Source organism: Hypanus sabinus, chromosome 2, assembly GCF_030144855.1.
Source record: "Hypanus sabinus isolate sHypSab1 chromosome 2, sHypSab1.hap1, whole genome shotgun sequence".
NCBI classification, from domain to species: domain Eukaryota; kingdom Metazoa; phylum Chordata; class Chondrichthyes; order Myliobatiformes; family Dasyatidae; genus Hypanus; species Hypanus sabinus.
Genome location: NC_082707.1, coordinates 170142985 through 170163846, shown reverse-complemented (window position 1 = coordinate 170163846; position 20862 = coordinate 170142985). Strand labels below are relative to the sequence as shown.

General features: G+C 45.5%; 1 protein-coding gene across 1 annotated transcript; it reads right to left on the bottom strand.

Moving 5' to 3' along the window:
• Positions 1–1968: 1968 nt before the first annotated feature.
• Positions 1969–5022, bottom strand: LOC132404024 (collagen alpha-1(I) chain-like). Its single transcript, XM_059987981.1, has one exon. It carries the CDS (start codon positions 5020–5022, stop codon positions 1969–1971), a length of 3054 nt encoding a protein of 1017 aa, XP_059843964.1.
• Between the last annotated feature and the right edge of the window lie 15840 nt (positions 5023–20862).

Below are 20862 nucleotides of genomic sequence, written 5' to 3'. Positions count from 1 at the left end.
TTGGGAGCAAAATGCCATAGTTTGGTTTGTACAAGCTGAGGCCCAGTTTGCTCTGCGAGAAATTTCCGCCAATGACACCAAATTCTACTATGTGGTAGCACCACTCAGCAACTCCACAGCTGCAGGGGTGGCGTGTGTTTGAACACCTGCCTGAACACAAAAAATATCAATTGCTGAAAACCCACCTTTTACAGACTTTTGGACTGTTAGAGTCTGAACACACCAAACAGTTGCTCTCCTTACCCGGACCTGGTAATGCTAAGCCCTTGGAGCTAATGGACCACATGCTGTCTCTCCTGGGAAATCACCATCCTTGTTTTATTTTTAAAGAACTCTTCATGCAGCAAATTCCTGATCAAGTTCACATAGCCCTCGCTATTGCATGTGTGGAGGACTGTAGTGAGCTTGCTAAAATGGCTGATAGTCTACACTCAGCTAGGCAGCAGGTCATCACACCTTCTCCTTTCTGTACCTCAGTAAGTCCAGTCAGCAAAGCCCCAAACATCAGGATGCCATGCCTGAGAAACGGATTATGCCAGGCCCATGATTTTAACCACACTCACTTGCAGCTTCAACAGTGCCAGCTCTTTGGGACATCAGAAGTCTGTGAACACCGTGGATTCCAGTTGCCAGGGTTGTCTACTGTTCGTTATGGGCACCCTTTCAGGGCAATGTTTCCTGTGTGATGTGGGTACTCAAGTGAGTGTGCTGCCAACATCGCCTATTGATGGGAAGGCAAAGAGCAACAAAACGTCACTGGACGCCACCAAGGGCAGCAGGATCCAGACTTACAGGACATGATGGGTGACCCTGTACTTCAGTGGGTGACATTACACATGGGACTTCACCCTAGCTGAAGTGGCCAGGTGGCATTCTCTACTTTCCTGTGTGCCCAAGGACCGTTAGTCGATCTTAAGAACTGCCGGCTTGTGGATGTCAAGGGTTTTGTGTCATTACCCGGCTCCCCCTGTAAGTTCCCCACAACGATTCTGTCAAGTGCACGCACTTGCACAGTAAATTTAATCAACTGCTGGGTGAATTCCCAGACCTCACCAAGCCCACTTCTGTCACAAACCAAGGACTCAAACATTATACTTCCACTACTGGCCCACCAGTCCATGCCTGCACACTTAGACTGGACCCAGAAAAGCTGGCAAGTGCAAAGGCTGCATTTGCCAACATGGAAGGACTCTGAATTGTATGCTGGTAGTATATCTCTGGGCTTTGCCCCTCCAGATGGTCCCTAGGTCTGATGGTGGTTGCCACCCATGTGGTGATTACTGACACCTTAACGAGGCCACCACCCTCGACCATTACCCGGTCTCACACATTCAAGATTTTTTGTCACATTTAGCAGGAAAGTTTATTTTTCCCCCCAAAGTCGGTCGAGTTAGGGACTACCACCAGGTGCCTGTATGCTCAGAGAACATTCACAAAATAGCTGTGATAACCCCCGTTTGGCCTCCGAGTTTCTGCGCATGCTGTTTGGGCTGAGAAGTGTAGTACAGAATTTCCAACGGCTGACGGACTCCATATTAAAAGACTTAGATTTTCTTTTTGTTTACCTGGATGACATACAGAAAGGATGTGTGTCATTGGACTGCAGCCTTTGGGTAGTGCCAGTGGGCAAAAATTAACCATCATGTTCAGGCACTGTTGGCACCTTTTGAGCTCTCTGAGCGACGGTTTGACCATGTCAACATGGACCTTGTTGGTCCTCTTCTCCCTCCCATCATTTCACACACTTTCTTACCATGGTGGTCAGATGCTGTTCCTCTAGCATCGATGGCTGCAGACGTGCTCAGTCATCCAGCAGCCCCTGGTTTGCTCTGTTTGGTACCCCATCTGATATCTCCTCTGACCACGGTCCCCAATTCATTTCAGACTTCTGGGGTGCGATGGCCCAGAACCTCAGCATTAGGCTGCATCACACCCCAGCGTATCACCCGCAGTCCAATGCGAGTGGTTTCACAGATCCTTAAACAGGCCTCTGACGGCCTCCCTGACAGACCAGCGCTGGCACCTGTGGGTCCTTAAACAGGCCTCTGACGGCCTCCCTGACAGACCAGCGCTGGCACCTGTGGGTCCTGCTGGGGCTCTGACGGCCTCCCTGACAGACCAGCGCTGGCACCTGTGGGTCCTGCTGGGGCTCTGAGGGCTTCCCTGACAGACCAGCGCTGGCACCTGTGGGTCCTGCTGGGGCTCTGACGGCCTCCCTGACAGACCAGCGCTGGCACCTGTGGGTCCTGCTGGGCCTCTGACGGCCTCCCTGACAGACCAGCGCTGGCACCTGTGGGTCCTGCTGGGCCTCTGACGGCTTCCCTGACAGACCAGCGCTGGCACCTGTGGGTCCTGCTGGGTCTCTGACGGCCTCCCTGACAGACCAGCGCTGGCACCTGTGGGTCCTGCTGGGCCTCTGACGGCCTCCCTGACAGACCAGCGCTGGCACCTGTGGGTCCTGCTGGGTCTCTGACGGCCTCCCTGACAGACCAGCGCTGGCACCTGTGGGTCCTGCTGGGCCTCTGAGGGCTTCCCTGACAGACCAGCACTGGCACCTGTGGGTCCTGCTGGGGCTCTGACGGCCTCCCTGACAGACCAGCGCTGGCACCTGTGGGTCCTGCTGGGCCTCTGAGGGCTTCCCTGACAGACCAGCGCTGGCACCTGTGGGTCCTGCTGGGCCTCTGAGGGCTTCCCTGACAGACCAGCGCTGGCACCTGTAGGTCCTGCTGGGGCTCTGAGGGCTTCCCTGACAGACCAGCACTGGCACCTGTGGGTCCTGCTGGGTCTCTGACGGCCTCCCTGACAGACCAGCGCTGGCACCTGTGGGTCCTGCTGGGCCTCTGAGGGCTTCCCTGACAGACCAGCGCTGGCACCTGTGGGTCCTGCTGGGGCTCTGAGGGCTTCCCTGACAGACCAGCACTGGCACCTGTGGGTCCTGCTGGGGCTCTGAGGGCTTCCCTGACAGACCAGCGCTGGCACCTGTGGGTCCTGCTGGGGCTCTGAGGGCTTCCCTGACAGACCAGCGCTGGCACCTGTGGGTCCTGCTGGGGCTCTGAGGGCTTCCCTGACAGACCAGCGCTGGCACCTGTGGGTCCTGCTGGGGCTCTGACGGCCTCCCTGACAGACCAGCACTGGCACCTGTGGGTCCTGCTGGGGCTCTGAGGGCTTCCCTGACAGACCAGCGCTGGCACCTGTGGGTCCTGCTGGGGCTCTGACGGCCTCCCTGACAGACCAGCGCTGGCACCTGTGGGTCCTGCTGGGCCTCTGACGGCCTCCCTGACAGACCAGCGCTGGCACCTGTAGGTCCTGCTGGGGCTCTGAGGGCTTCCCTGACAGACCAGCGCTGGCACCTGTGGGTCCTGCTGGGGCTCTGACGGCCTCCCTGACAGACCAGCGCTGGCACCTGTAGGTCCTGCTGGGGCTCTGACGGCCTCCCTGACAGACCAGCACTGGCACCTGTGGGTCCTGCTGGGGCTCTGAGGGCTTCCCTGACAGACCAGCGCTGGCACCTGTGGGTCCTGCTGGGGCTCTGAGGGCTTCCCTGACAGACCAGCGCTGGCACCTGTGGGTCCTGCTGGGCCTCTGAGGGCTTCCCTGACAGACCAGCGCTGGCACCTGTAGGTCCTGCTGGGGCTCTGAGGGCTTCCCTGACAGACCAGCACTGGCACCTGTGGGTCCTGCTGGGGCTCTGAGGGCTTCCCTGACAGACCAGCGCTGGCACCTGTAGGTCCTGCTGGGGCTCTGAGGGCTTCCCTGACAGACCAGCGCTGGCACCTGTAGGTCCTGCTGGGGCTCTGAGGGCTTCCCTGACAGACCAGCGCTGGCACCTGTGGGTCCTGCTGGGGCTCTGAGGGCTTCCCTGACAGACCAGCGCTGGCACCTGTGGGTCCTGCTGGGGCTCTGAGGGCTTCCCTGACAGACCAGCGCTGGCACCTGTGGGTCCTGCTGGGGCTCTGAGGGCTTCCCTGACAGACCAGCACTGGCACCTGTGGGTCCTGCTGGGGCTCTGAGGGCTTCCCTGACAGACCAGCACTGGCACCTGTGGGTCCTGCTGGGGCTCTGAGGGCTTCCCTGACAGACCAGCGCTGGCACCTGTAGGTCCTGCTGGGGCTCTGAGGGCTTCCCTGACAGACCAGCGCTGGCACCTGTGGGTCCTGCTGGGGCTCTGAGGGCTTCCCTGACAGACCAGCACTGGCACCTGTGGGTCCTGCTGGGGCTCTGAGGGCTTCCCTGACAGACCAGCGCTGGCACCTGTGGGTCCTGCTGGGGCTCTGAGGGCTTCCCTGACAGACCAGCGCTGGCACCTGTGGGTCCTGCTGGGGCTCTGAGGGCTTCCCTGACAGACCAGCACTGGCACCTGTGGGTCCTGCTGGGCCTCTGAGGGCTTCCCTGACAGACCAGCGCTGGCACCTGTGGGTCCTGCTGGGGCTCTGAGGGCTTCCCTGACAGACCAGCGCTGGCACCTGTGGGTCCTGCTGGGCCTCTGAGGGCTTCCCTGACAGACCAGCGCTGGCACCTGTGGGTCCTGCTGGGGCTCTGAGGGCTTCCCTGACAGACCAGCACTGGCACCTGTGGGTCCTGCTGGGGCTCTGAGGGCTTCCCTGACAGACCAGCACTGGCACCTGTGGGTCCTGCTGGGGCTCTGAGGGCTTCCCTGACAGACCAGCACTGGCACCTGTGGGTCCTGCTGGGGCTCTGAGGGCTTCCCTGACAGACCAGCACTGGCACCTGTGGGTCCTGCTGGGGCTCTGAGGGCTTCCCTGACAGACCAGCACTGGCACCTGTGGGTCCTGCTGGGGCTCTGAGGGCTTCCCTGACAGACCAGCACTGGCACCTGTGGGTCCTGCTGGGGCTCTGAGGGCTTCCCTGACAGACCAGCACTGGCACCTGTGGGTCCTGCTGGGGCTCTGAGGGCTTCCCTGACAGACCAGCACTGGCACCTGTGGGTCCTGCTGGGGCTCTGAGCTGCTCCAAAAGAGGACCTGCACTCATCGGTGGCAGAGTTGATATACAGGCAACCATCATGAGTGCCGGGTGATTTCATTCCTGATGCCACGACTGCCTGGTCGGCCTCTCGACTGCCTACCACCCCCCTCAGTTAACTCAATTCCTGTCCTCCTGTTCCTACCTCCCATTATGGCATACAGCACTCTTGAGTTCCTGTTGAACTACATTCTGCCTCATTTGTTTTCGTCTGCCACAATGAACATCGACCTCCCCCTAAGCCCCCGATGATGGCCCATTCCGCATTTTGAAATGGGGAGAACAGAGTTATCAGGGGATAAGAGGGCTAAACCTGAATGTATTTTGGTAGATCACCTTAAACCAGCCCGCCAAGGTTTGGAGTTTTCTGCTGCTGTACCCCTGGTGTCACAATATGTCCATGAGCACATCAACGCACCTCTGGACGAGCCAGTGGTACCTGCTGTTCCTCCACCCATGGAGCACGGGACCTAAGCTCGTCCGAGCTCCGGACAGGCTCACAATGCAGATTTTAATGAATTCTGGTGGGGAGGGGGGTGCGTAGTTCACTTTAAGAGGCTGATGACGTGATGACGTTATTACATAAAGAGTTTAGCGCACTTTGGCATGTAGGTTTGGAGTTCGATATATAATGTGATTCACTAGACATAAAATGCCTCACTTCATTTTATTTGCGAACACCTACAGTATTACTCTTTATCTGCCCCTCAGCTTTATTCCACCAGAACTGGAACATTAAACATAGCCACATCAACTTGAATGAGACTGCTAACCTTCATTAAAAAGGTAAATTAAGGCAAATGGGTTTTATTAATTTTCTTAATAAAATAATTTATTTTAATAAATATTCACATCTTAATGAATTTACATCAGTGAATTATTTAAATTACTTAATTAATTTTAACCTTTTTAATTATTTGAACATTATTTTCGATTTTTCTTCTATGCCTGATAATTAGAGATTTTGAGAAGCAGTGAGAACTGTCAGGTCTTCAGGTTGGTCCATGAGTAGTTTGTGATGCATGACACCTCACAGCTGCCACACTCAATAGCAGAGATTTCAGTGTCTTTCAGCTTCACAGTCAGAACAACTGGTACAACTGGGGAAGCTACAGTGGGGCACAAAATTGCCCCACTGTTCAGAACGATCTGCCCTGTCTGATTCCCTGCTTCATGTATTATGCTCAAGGGCATTTTAAAAATTAATGATTGAACTATTTTCAAAGCTATTCTTCCTGTTGCCTCCCATTACAAGTTGATCACCACTCAGCCTATCAAATTAGCAGGTCAGGCAGCATCTATGGAGAGCAACGAACAGTCAACTTTTCAGGCTGAAACCCTTCAATCAGGAACTCCCAAGTATTTTGTACAAGTAGGTCAAGATCTCCAGCATCTACAGAACATCTTGTCCACATCACCAGGGGAAGAGATTTACAATATTCACAACCTTCTAGTGAAGAAGTACTCCGTAGGTCAGACAGCATCCGTGGAAACGAGCAGTCAATGTTTCGGGCCGAGACCCTTTGTCAGGACGTGTTGTAAGTGTTGCTTTGACCACAGCATCTGCAGTGCACTTTGTGTTTACATCTAGTGAAGAAGTTATTTCTGATCTCAGTCCTAATTAATAATCCCTCACACTGTGATTATGTAGCTAGTTCAAGCCAAAGGAAAGAGCTAGTCAGAATCCTAATATTATTCCATTAAGTTTTCTTCTCTAAATTCCAGAAAATGACTCATTCTAGTCCAATTTTCCTCACAGCTCAACCCTTTCTTCTCAGAATTCACTTTGGTATCTTTCACTTGAGAACCTCCAAGGTAAAAATGTCCTTCCCGAGACAGGAAGACCAAAGACATACTCTCTACTCCAGTTCTGAGTATTTCAGGGGATTTTGTTATTGCCCTGAATTATTAGATCACATTATTCTGCAACTTCTTTTGCTTGCCCCAGCAATTCTTGATCAGATTTATCTGGTGACCAGAAGTAGTTGCCAATTATTACATTATTGTTCTTGCTGTTAAAAATTTTAATTCAGTCTGGGTCAGTTGTCTCCCATTCCACTCTGTTGCCTAGCATTACAACAGATTGTTCTCCCTTTGCTATCAACAATGCAATTATTCTTTCTTATTTTTAAGGCAAGTTTTTTGTATAATAATATAATAAGCACAGAGGACATAAATTACTGTCAGCAATTTCATTTTGCAAGCAATTATTGCAGTAATAAAAAACTGCTCCCTCTGCTTCTTTAACAGAAACAAATTCATTGGAAAAATAAACAAGCTATCACTAGAATTGCCATTGGAGAATGAGAACTTCGTAGGATTATGTTAAATATTTGTTGGATAACATACCCTTTAATACTGCTAAGCTTTTAGGTCCACTGGCATTTGTATGGTGAACTAGACTAATAGACTGCTGCTACATAATTCCACAACATTATATCATTTATTTTGTTTTCTGTAATTGCTGGGTTTCAGAATAATTATGCTTGTGCAAAGACCTCAAAATATTATGCTTGTAAGTTTTCACCATATAAAAGATAATGGATCTGGCAGCGTCTCGCATGCGAAGCTCTGTGTGTTGTGATAAATGCAGCTTTCAAGGCCGAACTTGAAAAATTTTTTGTTCGTCAGAGTTAAGGTTGAGGTAAAGATCATCCCTAATCTGATTGAACGCTGCAGCAGGCTTGAGGATCTGAGTTCCTAGGCTTCTAAATGCCAGCTAAACTTCAGCTTCATTTAAATCATTCTGAACATTTTAAATGAGAATTTACAGTCATGTTCATTGCAATTGCAGTTAGGTAGTCAGCTCACCCAGTAATAAGTTTACTATGTGTCCTAATTTCCACCTCCTCCCTCAATGTTACTGCTTAACTGCTGGGAGCTGGGGAATGACCCCTCCGGGTACAGGAGGCTTTGCAGCATACAGCAAACCAATAGGAATTCCAGTCAGTGGACAAGACCACCAAAGGGGTTCTCAATGACCGTGTAGCAAGAGCAATTACCGGTCACCAGTTCATCACTCGATTGGTGTGGAGGCTCACGTATTGATGGCACTGCACACCAGTACTAGTCAGGTATTATGCTGCATGACGTGCACCAGCTGTACAAAGAGGGAATGGAATCAGCACCCACTCATTAGTTGACATGTGATGCCTCCACTACACATTTCTCTACAGTAAAGGGAAGCCCAAATTCTGATGTTCTCCTGGAAGGGACAATGGGATGTGTTTTGGTCTCCTAGAAGATGAAGCATCTGTGACTGGCTTTTGCAATGGTGGTTGGAGAACTGGTGGCCTGGAAGGACCTCAGCATTCATTACCTCAACAGTCACTGCTAAGACGGATCACATGCGGATCTGTTGTGGAGTGGTGGATAGAATGGACCTCACAAGTATAGACAAATGGAATCACAAACGAAACAAAATCTGCAGATGCTGGAAATCCAAACAACACACACAAACTGCCGGAGGAACTCAGCAAGTCAGCCAGTATCTACATAAATAAACAAACAGTCGATGTTCTGGACCAAGACCCTTCGTAAGCCCAGCATTTTGTGTGTCTTGGTTGTTTAGACAAATAGATGTCACAAAGTAGATGCTGAAGAATTGTGCCCCATTGTAGGCTCTTGGTGGATATGGATTACTCCACTCCCTACCCTCCCTTTTTAAGCCATTTGCCCTGATCTCATCCTCTGTCTCCTCTCAGGCTGCACCTATAGGGTCCTGTGCTCCTAAAGAAATGGTTATTAACGTAGCCTCATCTGAGAGTAATTGCTAAAACTTTGAAGCTCAGACAAACACTTCAGTTCCTGGTACAATGCTCCCAGTCAATTTCTGGAGGTGCCCAAAAGTAAATGGCTCGTAGTATTAAAAACTGCTATCAAAAACTTCCCTAAAGTTAGGTGGGGTACACCATGGAATTGGATGAAAAAGATGGCCTTACTAATGGCTTGACATATGGTCATCTGCATGAGTTGAACATAAGCTATTTGCTGCATCATTGAGGCTGATTTTGGCAGCTTTGTCGTCAGATCATTAGAGCACAGTGTCTGGCAGTATGGTCTTCCTGCGCTGTATGCTTGGCCAGGTGCCAGCATCATATGCATCAATGGTCTTCATTGCAAGGCCACTAGCATGACTCACTCTACGTATGCCTGTCCACTCTGCACATTATACTGAAACTAAACCGGCACCAAGTTATGAGAACAATGAGGACCACAATCAACATTACAGTGTTAAGTGCTTCCTTTCTGTATCGGTATTCTCATGTGCAGTGACAATCTCATCAACGATTCACCTCCGATTCTTTACTCCTTACTGACATACCAAATGACTCAAAACTGACAACTCTGGCCCAGATTTTCCACTGTAAAGGTGCTGCGTAGGAAATCCCTGGAGCTGCACAATCTACAGGGCCTGAAAAGGTAAATTTAAGTCATTCTGCACAGGTGCCTTGCCCAAGCTGTATGCTAGTACAAAGCTTAAAACAGTGCATAGAAAATTTACAAGGATATTGGCTGGTCCTGAGGACCTGAATTATAGGGAAAGGTTGAATGGGCTCGGACTTGGGCGCAGGAGAACGAGGGAAGATTTGACAGAGGTATACAGATTATGAGGGGTATAGATAGGGCAGGCGGGCTTTTTCTACTGAGGCTGGGTGAGATTACAACTAGAGGTCATGGGTTAAGGGTGAAATATGAAATGGTTAGAGGAAACCTGAGGGGGAGCTTCTTCAGAGCGTGATGCGAGTGTGGAATGAGCTGCTGACAGAAACGGTGGATGCAGGTTCAATTGCAGCATTTAAGAGAAGTTCGATCAGTACACGGATAGAAAAGGTATAGAAGACGGTGGTCTGAGGCAGGTCAATGGGACAAGGCAGAATTCAGGATGGGCTAGATGAGACAAAGGTTTGATTCTAAGCTGTGGTGCTGTCTGACTGGATGACCGTATCGCGATCACTGCAGCAACAAAATTGCATGTTTTGTTTGCAGGGAGCCCGTTACTGCGGCTGAACAGAGGGCAGTGGGTAGAATGAGGTGGGAATGGGTGCAGGGGTGGGGGGCAGACCGAGTCTGAATTCTATGCGATTGGTAGGATCGAGAATAGAGCACGTGGTCAGATTGAAAGACTGGAAGTTGGTTCCAGATATAATTGGGATTAGGAGGCCTTGAATGTGTGATCAGCTGACAAGGGCGTTCTAGTCACACACGTGACAAGAAGTGTGTGGTTGGAAGCTGGACACATGAAGTTGATCAATCATGTGACTGTGGTGCTGTAGACATTGTTGCAGGACAGATATAGTTGACACTATATCAACCATATAGTGCTATGTAACAACACTAAGTAACTGCTTATACAGAGAACTAAAATGGAGCATTTAATCCAGGATTCCCTGGTGATGAATTGCAGTAAGATTGGCTATCATTTAAATAACTCCACACTATTGTTTGACTCTAATTTAGTCTAGCATGACCTATGACGCTCTTGGGCTTCATATAGCACAGGACTTTGGTGCATGTGACATCAAAGATTGAAGTACATATTGTTCAATCACACTGTGCAAGCTCAACATAATTTATACATAGACATCACATCAGCAGGCAGTGCAGCCAGATTGATTCCTTGGATAAAGTGTTTGCAGATAATATACAAAAAAACTCAGTGTTATATACGTGAATTTCTCACCGATTCCGTCCAAATTGCTCATTCAGGTTAGTAGACACATGATTTGCAGAGTCCTGGGATTTGTACATTCCTGGAACCAGCTCAGTAACTATGGGCTTGACATATTTGACAGAATTGCCATGATCTCCAATTAATAATCTATAGCTGGATGACATCTTCTGTTGCCATCAGTGTAAGCCGTGCTCACTGTGTATGTTAAAGGACACCCGCCTACTCAGATGACAGCATTCATTTCCCACTAATCACTCACATCGACAGAAATCATCCCACAGCCAGCACATCAAACACCAGTCTAGCCTGGCAATGGAATCTATGAACACGATCGCATTCTTGTCTGTCCTCTCAGCTCAGTATTTGAAGGTTATGGATGATTCATTTGAAGAGAGAGAGGAAAAAAAATCTTAAGATGGACATCCCACTGCTACTTCAATTCCTTATATTTTTTTAGATTTTTCTGCTGGAAATGTTCCCTTAGAACTGGCTGCAGTGCTGTGGAGAGGAACATTTGTTCTCCTCTCTAGAGAACTGTGATATTAAGCAGCTGGAGCTCACCAGCCTCTGGATCAGCTGAAATGCAAATCAGCTCTCTTGACTGCTATGCATCACACCTCCGAGGGGGAAGAGCACCCTCTGCTGCACCCATGCAGAATATCCATTTTATCACAGCCCTGCTTTGTTTTGGTGCTATTAGTTATGATCTATGAGGGGCGGGGGACCGACAGTCCACTGCCACCCTCTTGACACAAAATTTAAAAGTCTAGTGTGAAGCTTGTACAAACATTTCCACCACATGAATCAGATTTGGGGGAAAATAGAAGGGCTTCACTCATAACATGCTTTAAATCTTCAAGGGGCGTGGAGTTATAGAAGGAAGGAAATCTTGTTACATCTTTTGGTGAGAATACCTATGGAGAATCATGAACAGTCCTCTTCTCTCCGACAAGCAATATAATTGCACTGGAGGCAATTCAGGGAAGGTTCATTGTAATGATCCTTAGGCCAAGAGGGTTTTCTTATTAGGAAAGGTTGAGCCTATCCCCAGTGCAGTTTAGAGTATGACAGGTAACTTATTGAAACACATAGGATTCAGAGGGAGGCTGGCAGAGTGGATGATGAGAGGACGTTTCTTCCCATAGATTCAAGGAGCATCGTTTCTGAATGAGGAAATCATCCATTTAATATGGGATGAGAAACAACTTTTGCTTCACAGTGTTATGAGTTTTTGGAATTCTCCATGAGAGAGATATTGAGACATAACCAAGTTTATGATAGCTGATCTTTGCATCCTCGAGGAGTCAAGAAAAGAAAGTAGGGTTGAAGCCAAGATGCGTTAAATCATGAACTTATTGAATGACACAGGAGTCTTGATTGTCCTTTCTCATAAACTTCTATGGATATGTAGAGGAGAGTGTATTGACTGGCTGCATCACTATCTGGTATGGAAAGGTAAATGCCTTGAACAGGAAATCATCCAAAATAGTGGATACAGCACAGTCCATCACAGGTAAAGACCTCTCTACTATCTACACAAAATACTGTCATCAAGGACCCCCACCACCCAGGCCATGCCCTCTTATCGCTGCTGCTATTGGAAAGGTATAAGAGTCCCAGGACTCACACCACCAGGTTCAGGAACAGTTATTAATTGTCAAACATCAGGCTCTTGAACCAAAGGGGATAACTTGCCTGTCATTGAAATGTTCCCACAACCAATAAACTTACTTATTTATCATGATTTATTCTTTTTGGACTTGGAGAATTTGTCGTCTTCTGCACTCTGGCTGAGCGCCCTAGTTGGGCATTCTTTCATTGATTCTGTGATGGTTATCATTCTATAGATTTATTGTGTATGCCCACAAGAAAATGAATCTCAGGGTTGTATATGGTAACTATGTATACTCTGATAACAAAGTTTACTTTGAACTTTGTCCTTTACCTATATTTTTTTTTAAAACATTCATTTGTTATTATCAGCACAAGCCATTTTCCTCAAAATCCAGAGAACCATAAGTGATGGCATATTATTTATAGCTTTCCATGGATGGGGGATAATTAATGAAGAAGCTATTAACCGTAACCTCTTCAAAATCTGATCTTCTCAGTAAGAAAAACATCTAATTGTTCTTTGAGTCATATTTTGCATTTTTCCCTTTTAGAAAACTAAACATGCTTTGCCATTATTATTGCATTGAATAAGTTAGTAAAGATCTTGGAGTGGGATGCATTTTGCTTTCAGTCTCCTCTGAGCTGAATTGTGCTGAAGCAATAGCTGGCAAAGATGATTAGATTGCTCCTTTCAGGTCTGGCTATAGATGCCCATCCGAAGTCTGGGAATGCAACACCCAGAAGGTCAACGACCTTAATATGGTCAAAAAATACCTACAGTGAAATGACACCAGTCATTGTAACCAAGTTTAATTAATGTTCCTGGACTGTATATCAAGAAAGCACAAAAGAGCTCAAGAACTATAGTCATGGCAGACTTGGAATTAGTTCCAATATAAGCTAACCAGTTTGTGAAGTGTTATTTTACTACATTCTCAACCATGTTGACATGGTTAGTACCACCAAAATTTTCTAAATACCCAAAAAATTCTACACTGCTTGACATTCCTTTACACTATAAAATCCACTCTGTATTCCAAAAGCAATAGCAGAAATACTGGATCTGCCATCAAGCCTTCTGATATTTTACACTTAATTAGAATGATTTGTTTCACAGCCAGCCATGGTTGTCAAAGAGAGAGTTCTGGCCCTCTCAGGAAATTCCAAATGATAAGAAAATTAAACCTTCCTTTCCTTATTAGTTGGTTATATCATTTTATGTTGTTTGAGAAAGGATGAGAGAAGTCATACTTCATTTTCTCTCCAAGTATAGCAAGGAGCAATGATGCATGTCAACTTCTTCTGGGGTAAGTGGATTGACTGCAGCACTGCAGGGTCTTTTTGATAATTAAAATGAAAAATGAATGCAGAATACGAAATGGAATCCAAAACTAGTTCATCATCAATTAACACATTACCAACTGTCAAGCTTGAGTAGGATGTGATTGAATAATCACATGGCAAGTTAGCATTGCTATTTTACACAAAAGTAAACATGTAGAAATTAGAAATAACATCATGTTTTTTTTAAAAACACTATGGAAGAACCAACAGTAGCAGCAGGGGGAGTGTAGCAGTCAGCGTATCAGTATTACAGCACCATGACGCAGGTTCGGTTGCTGCCATTGTCAGTAGGAGTTGGTATGCTCTCCCTGTGATACGCGAGTTTCCTCCAGCTGTTCTGCTTGCCTCCCACACCCAAAAAGTGTATGGGACAGTAGGATAAGTGTCACATGGGTGTAATTAGGCCACACAGGATCACTGAGCTGGAAGAGCCTATACTGTATCTGATGCACCATCAATAACTCACTCTGAGATGGAAGGCGAGATATCGGCTTTTATTGACTGGAAGAAGGAACAAGCAGTGAGTGACCACCACACTACATCCTGGAGACTGAGAGGCCGGGCTCTGGCCTCGATCGCCTTTATACCGGGGTCTGTGGGAGGAGCCACAGGAGCAGTCAGCAGGGGGCGTGTCCAGACAGGTATATGTAGTTCACCACAGTATCTCTCTAAAAATATCATTTAAAATGTTTTTGGTTCTAAAACAACTTACTTTATTCTCAAGTAAAGGCTTTTGTTACTAATACATCTCATATTAGTAACCATAAGCAATATTCACAGGCCTTTCAGTGTATTCTGCCATCCCTGCTCACTCATTCATAACTCTATTTACCTTCCCCGATTTGTATTTTGAATTACCTAACAACATGTTATCAGTTTTAGTCCGTTTTGACATTTTCATTGGATTTATCTCCAACGGCTCTTGCAGGAAAGGGCAATTGGTGCCAAAGTTCTTTATACAAGAAACAACTTAGCACATAGAACATTACAGCACAGTGTTGCTCCTTCAGCCCATGACGTGGTGCTGACATTTAAAGCTTCTCTAAGAATTTCCTTACTTTACCCAAGGATGCCCCATTATTGTGGATTCCCCCAGAAAATAAAAAGCTTTCTGTCTACTCTGCTCTAGGGTTGGAATTGTACTGCACCTTTTGATAGGCCTCAAGCACATCCTCTTTAGTAAGTGTGGTGAACTACGTATACCTGTCTGGACATGCCCCCACTGCTGACTGCTCCTGTGGCTCCTCCCACAGATCCCGGTATAAAGGCGATTGGGGACACCGCCCTGGACTCAGTCTCCAGGATCCAGTGTGGTGGTCAATTGCTGCTTGTTCTTTCTTCCAGCCAATAAAAGCCGATATCTTGCCTCACGTCTCAGAGAGTTATTGATGGTGCATCAGTAAGACAAAGAAATTTCAACCACTGATGGTCACAGAAATTTAGGGGGGGAGAAAAGAAGAGTTTCCTAAAAAAAACACTAGATATTTGAAAAGCCTTTCTGGGCCTCTCCCCATCATCTCACTTTATTACCAATTCAAAGAGGAATGCCAACTAAATTATGTATGGCTGCATACAATTGCTTCAGTCCAAGCCTGTAGGTTAACATGCTTCGTTATTTACTAGTGAAACTTGGGACAAGTTTGCAAAGACTGACAAAATCTGTTGAATTGTAGCAGCATCCAAAAGGAAGAATCCACAAGCCAAAAGGTAAATAATTTATGATCAAAAGGATGTTTTGCTACATGAGGTTTGGTCAGGGGTCCAATTACAGCAGGTTGCTGGAAAAAGACATCACTGTCAAATTAAAATTATACGGTGACTGACATCATGATTTACCTGCTGTTGCAAGTCATTCTATCCATGCACAGAAATATCTTACAAACACAGATCCAATACCATTCTCTTTGGAAGATGAGAACTTTCACAATAGAAATCATTTTTGGGATCTTTAAGACCTAGTGCGCCCACAGAGCACAATCCCTCTTCCTAATATTCTAATAAAGCTAGCATTACCACCCACAATCTCAAAATATTAAAAATATTCTAGATGGAAAACAAAGTTCTGGCCAAATCATACTCAGAGTTTCAAGATAGTTTCAAAGGGAGTCTACCGTTTTCAGGAAAGTGTATTCAAGAGAGACATAACCCACAGTAAGCTGAGCGAATTAAGTACTCTGCTCTTGACTAGACTCTAAATTGAGTCCCAGAAGGGAATGTTCTAGGATTCCCCAGCTATTTAAGTAGGAATTCCTACCTCTGAGAAATGGTAAGTTCAGTTGATTTTGTTACTTAAACATCTTTTGTTAATATCTTTAACTATCTATTTTTAATCGCAAAAGAGACCTTTTTCATTTACTTGAACCAACTTTAATAGGTCTAAATGTCTATGAATAATGAAAATATTTAAAGTTTATTTCATCCTCATTATTTAAGCATGCCTTTAGTTCAAACAGAAGTATAGCATTTTTCTCTCTGACACTGATGTACAAAGGAATCAATTAAATTATATTCTCAGAAAGAGAATAAGCTGATGGAAAGTGAAAGGGAGAATTTAGTAAATTATGTCAGCAATTAACATCTTACACAAGAACGGTTAATTTCTTGACTGATTAGAATGTGTCTTCTCAGAACTGATTAAAGCACGTTAGTATTATTGCAAACCGTGATTTAAACCCAGTTCTCATTGTAATTTGGTTATATTATCTTGACAATGAATAGTTAATAAAAAATGGGGCTTTATTTAACACAGATGTCAAGCATTGGAAAGGGCAATGTGATACAGTGAGGCAGTAAAGGTTGTCTTTTCCTCAGTGCTTAACCAGTGCGTCCTTATTCTTTTATAGCTTCATCTATCATTTCTGGAGAGGTATCTTATTACAGGTTAAAGTGTTTCCCGTGAGAATTTAGTTAAATAAATGTTAAGCCCAGGTAAAATAGTAACACGAGTTTTCATTTCCCTTGATACTAACCTGAAAATCTTTTAGTCCTTTATTGTCCTATTCTCCCTTCTCTTATTCTTTTCACCTTGTCTTAGTGTGCACTAGTTGACTGTCAATCGAAAGAGTCTGCAGAGAGATCAAGTTATTTCGTGTTTTCCACCATGTGAGATTTCCTGTCGCAACGTACATCAGTGTTTAACTACAATTTCCATTCTTACCACTTTCACTTTGTGTTGAAATCAAGACACAAAAGCTCTCAATCTTTCCAAGAACATGAAAACTGTGGAATTAGGCATCCCTTCCCCAAATTTTATAAATAACAATATCCAATTTGATTTTTAGTTGCAATACTAAAATCAGAAGGCCTGGCAATAGATAAACTATCAAGAAACACAGATAAATATGTTGTTTCACTTTGACGTTAAACTGCTGGAAATGCTCAAAATCACCCTGCTGTCTATTATGGGATAGTTATTAATGGCATACAATACCTTGCCCACACAATACTAAGCCCACAAGAAGACAGAGAATATCAGATCAGGAAACAAGTATAGAAATTTCACAGTGTTGAATAGTACAAAAATAAGCCCTTGGTAGCACCACACATAAAATGCTGGAGGAACTCAGCAGGACCCCTTGGGTCTCGACCTGAAACATCGACTGTACTCTTTTCCGTAGATGCGGCCTGGCCTGCTGAGTTCCTCCAGCATTTTGTGTATGTTTTTTGGATTTACAGCATCCGCAGATTTTCTTGTCTTTGTGGCCCTTAGTAGGCCCTCTATATCCATGCCAATCATCAGGCACTCATTTGACAGCAATCCAATGTTAACTCCATTTCATTCTCTCACCTCATCCTGTGGGAAAATGTGGCTGTGAGGTACGTTCACGTGATTTGAATAAGCTTAGGGACAAGTTTGAGATGTTTGCAGACAACATTAATGACCAATATCAAAACAGGAATTGTTAAATTGGTTTATTATTGTCACATGTTCTGAGATAATTGTCTTGCATTCCGTTAATACAGATCAATACACAGCACTGAACACAATTTGTACAATTTGATTGAGGCACTTTGGCATGAAACTAGATCTCCAGGCTCCGACAGATGCAGCACTGAACTGACCATCGGCTCCTGGACCAGCTTCACTCACCTCTGAGACTTGTGGCTGTGGACTCACGGCTGGGGACTTCGATGTTTGACATTCTCTCTGTTACTTGCTCGCTTTTTGTTATTCACGCAATTTGTTCTTTTTTTCCCCCACACATTTGATGGCCTTGTTATGCAGGGTTTTTCTTTAAATAGGTCCTATGATATTTCGCTTTGTGGCTGTCTGCAAGAAGACAACTCTTGAATACAGTGTACAGTACATACAGTGCTTTGATAATAAATGCACTTTGAAATGCGGTGCAGGTAGACATTAAGTGGCAAGGTCGTAAGACAGATTGCCAGATCAGGAGTCCATCTTATCATACCAGGGAATAGTTTGGTAGTTTTACAACAGTGGGATGGTCTTACAACATCTTGATCTGGTGGTATGTGCTTTCACATCTTCTGCTGGACAGGAGGAGGGAGGAAGTTTCTGGGGTGGGTTCGGTCTTTGATTAGGCTGGCTGTTTTACTGAGGCAGCAAAAAGTGTTGTCCGTGTCCACGGAGAGGAGGTTGGTTTCCATGACATGCTGAGCCTTGTCCACTACTCTCCGCAGTTTCTTGCCGTCATGGGCAGAGCCGATGCCTCACGAAGTTGTGATCCATCCCGGTGGAATGCTTTTCATGGTGCATCAGTAAAAATTGGCGTGAGTGGAAAGGAACATGCCAAATTTCTTTACCCTCTTCGGGAAGTAGGGGTGCTGGAGAATTTTCATGATCATGACAGGGTATTTGTGATGTTCACTCCTAGGAACTTGAAACCCTCAACCCCAGCAGTGCTGATGTAAGGAAGAGTTGTGCATAGCCCCTCTCCTTTCCTGAAGTCAGTAACAAATTCTTCTGTTGAAGAGGCTGTTGTCATGACACCATGTTACTAAACTCTCCATCTCCTTCCTGCGCTGTGACACATTGTTACTTGAACTACAGCCCACTACAGTGACATAGATGGAATTAGAGCACTATTTGGTCATACCATCCAAGTAGAACAGGGGTCCGAGGGTACAGGTTTGTGGGGCACCAGCACTGAAGGTACTTGTAGTGGAATTGTTGCTGCCTATCCTTTCTGATTGTCGGGAAGTCAAGAATCCAGTTGGAAAGTATGGTGTTGAGTCCAAGGTCTAGGAATTTGGAGGCAAGTTTGCTTGGAATTACATAGAGTCATAGACTCGTACAACATGGAAACAGTATTGCAACATATAACGTTTGTGAACTACCCATGATGTTTTGACCATGAAGCAATATTAATCTAGCATACAGACAAGAATGGGGGTGGTTTACAATCAGTGTGAAATATTCCCCTTCATCATGACAATGCCACAGCAGAGTAACAAAGCACCTCACTGAAAAGGCTTGTATTTGTAGGTGGTTGTGGAGAATTACATTGTTATGGAAGTAGAGGGATTAACAGGATATCTGAACCGAACAGCACAAGCAGTTTAGAATTGAATGACTCCTTTACTGATGTATTTTATGATTATGGATTTAACAATTTGCAATACCCAACAGAAATCGTATCTAGTTGAGAGCATATTGGATGCACTTGGTGATCGTTTACACAAAGCAGGCTTTTCAATGGGATGGCCATGGACTACAAAGCCAGGCGGATCTGGGTACAAATAGTGAAGCATCTGTCCGTAACTTAATAAAAATCCAATTTGAATATACCCAGTTGCTGCCATTCATTAGCCTAAAATTGGGACTACTCATCTATAAGACCATTTTTCTCAAACAAAACATTGTCATCTAATCTTCTATTCATGAAACAATAAACCTAAAACCAAAAATCTAATTCGTAAAATTTGGAGAGATCAGAAGTGTCTGCTTCTAAATGGCAAAGAAAAATCTATGGAATCATCAAGCAACAGTAGTGCCCTGTATGATCTAAGAGAGATGTTTCTTACACAAGAAAGAATTAATGAGTGCAGTGAGCTTAGCTGTTCTCTTTTATTATGTACACAAGAACACAGCCCTAGGAAATGAGCGTACAGTAATTGGTATCAGGAAAGAATTGTAGATGTCTGTGGCAAGGACTGTAAAGACATCAATGGAATATAGATAGGCCAGTTGTGTGGGTAAGTAAAGATCAAAGTAAAAGAACAGCAATGTTACAAATTCTTTAAGAAGAGGGAAGCAGTACACTTTAATTGATAAGATATCAAATGAAATGTAATGTTGGGGCTTTAATATTGAGATATTTGAATCATTAATGGTATAGATTATGTATATAAGGCCATAAAAATGCGAACTCTGCTGTTGCAACACACACAAAATGCTGGAGGAATTCAGCAGGTCAGGAAACATCTATGGAAATAAATTTGGGCCGAGACCCTTCTTCGGGATGAAAAGAAAGGGGGAAGATGCCAGGATGAAAAAAAGGTAGGAGGAGAGGAAAGAGGATTCTCCAGAAGATGATAGGTGAAGCCAGGTAGGTGGGCTGATGTTGTTAAAGGGCTGAAGAGGAAAGAATCTGATAGGAGAGGGGAGTGGACCAGAGGAGAAAGGAAAGGGGGTGGAGCAACACCAGTGGGAGGTGACAGGAAGGTGAGGAGAAGAGACCTGAGTGAGCAATAGCAGAGGGGAGGGGCGGGAAGGAGGAGAAATCAATGGCTATGCCATTGGGTTGAAGGCTATCTATGTGTTGCTTGCCACTCTGAGAGCAGCCTCTTCATGGCAAAAGAGGAGACCATGAAACGACATGTTGGAGCAGGAATGGGAATGCTGGGTGACCAGGAAATTCCACTTTTGGTGGATGTAGCAGAGGTGCTCAATGAAGCGGTCACCCAATTTATGTTGGGTCTCACTAAAGTAGAGGAGGCCACACTGGGAGCGCCAGAAACAATAGAAGACCCCAATAGATTCAGAGGTGAAGTTGTCTACACATGGGCATGAAATGTATGAGAGATGTGACACATAGGAGTGAATAAGTAAGTTTACTCATGTACAGCAAGTCTGAGAGGCCAGGTGGCCACTCTGCATCACAATATTCTACATTCCTATGACTTGCAATACTCTTAAATTGTGGTTGTAAAACAATTATTTATTAAAACAAAAGTATGAAAATAAACAGATAAATCTACTACTGTGGGTTTTACATTTCTGCTCTTCAGATTCAGTAAACCTTGACTCCATAACAGCCAAGCTTTTCCCCGAGTCTTATTTT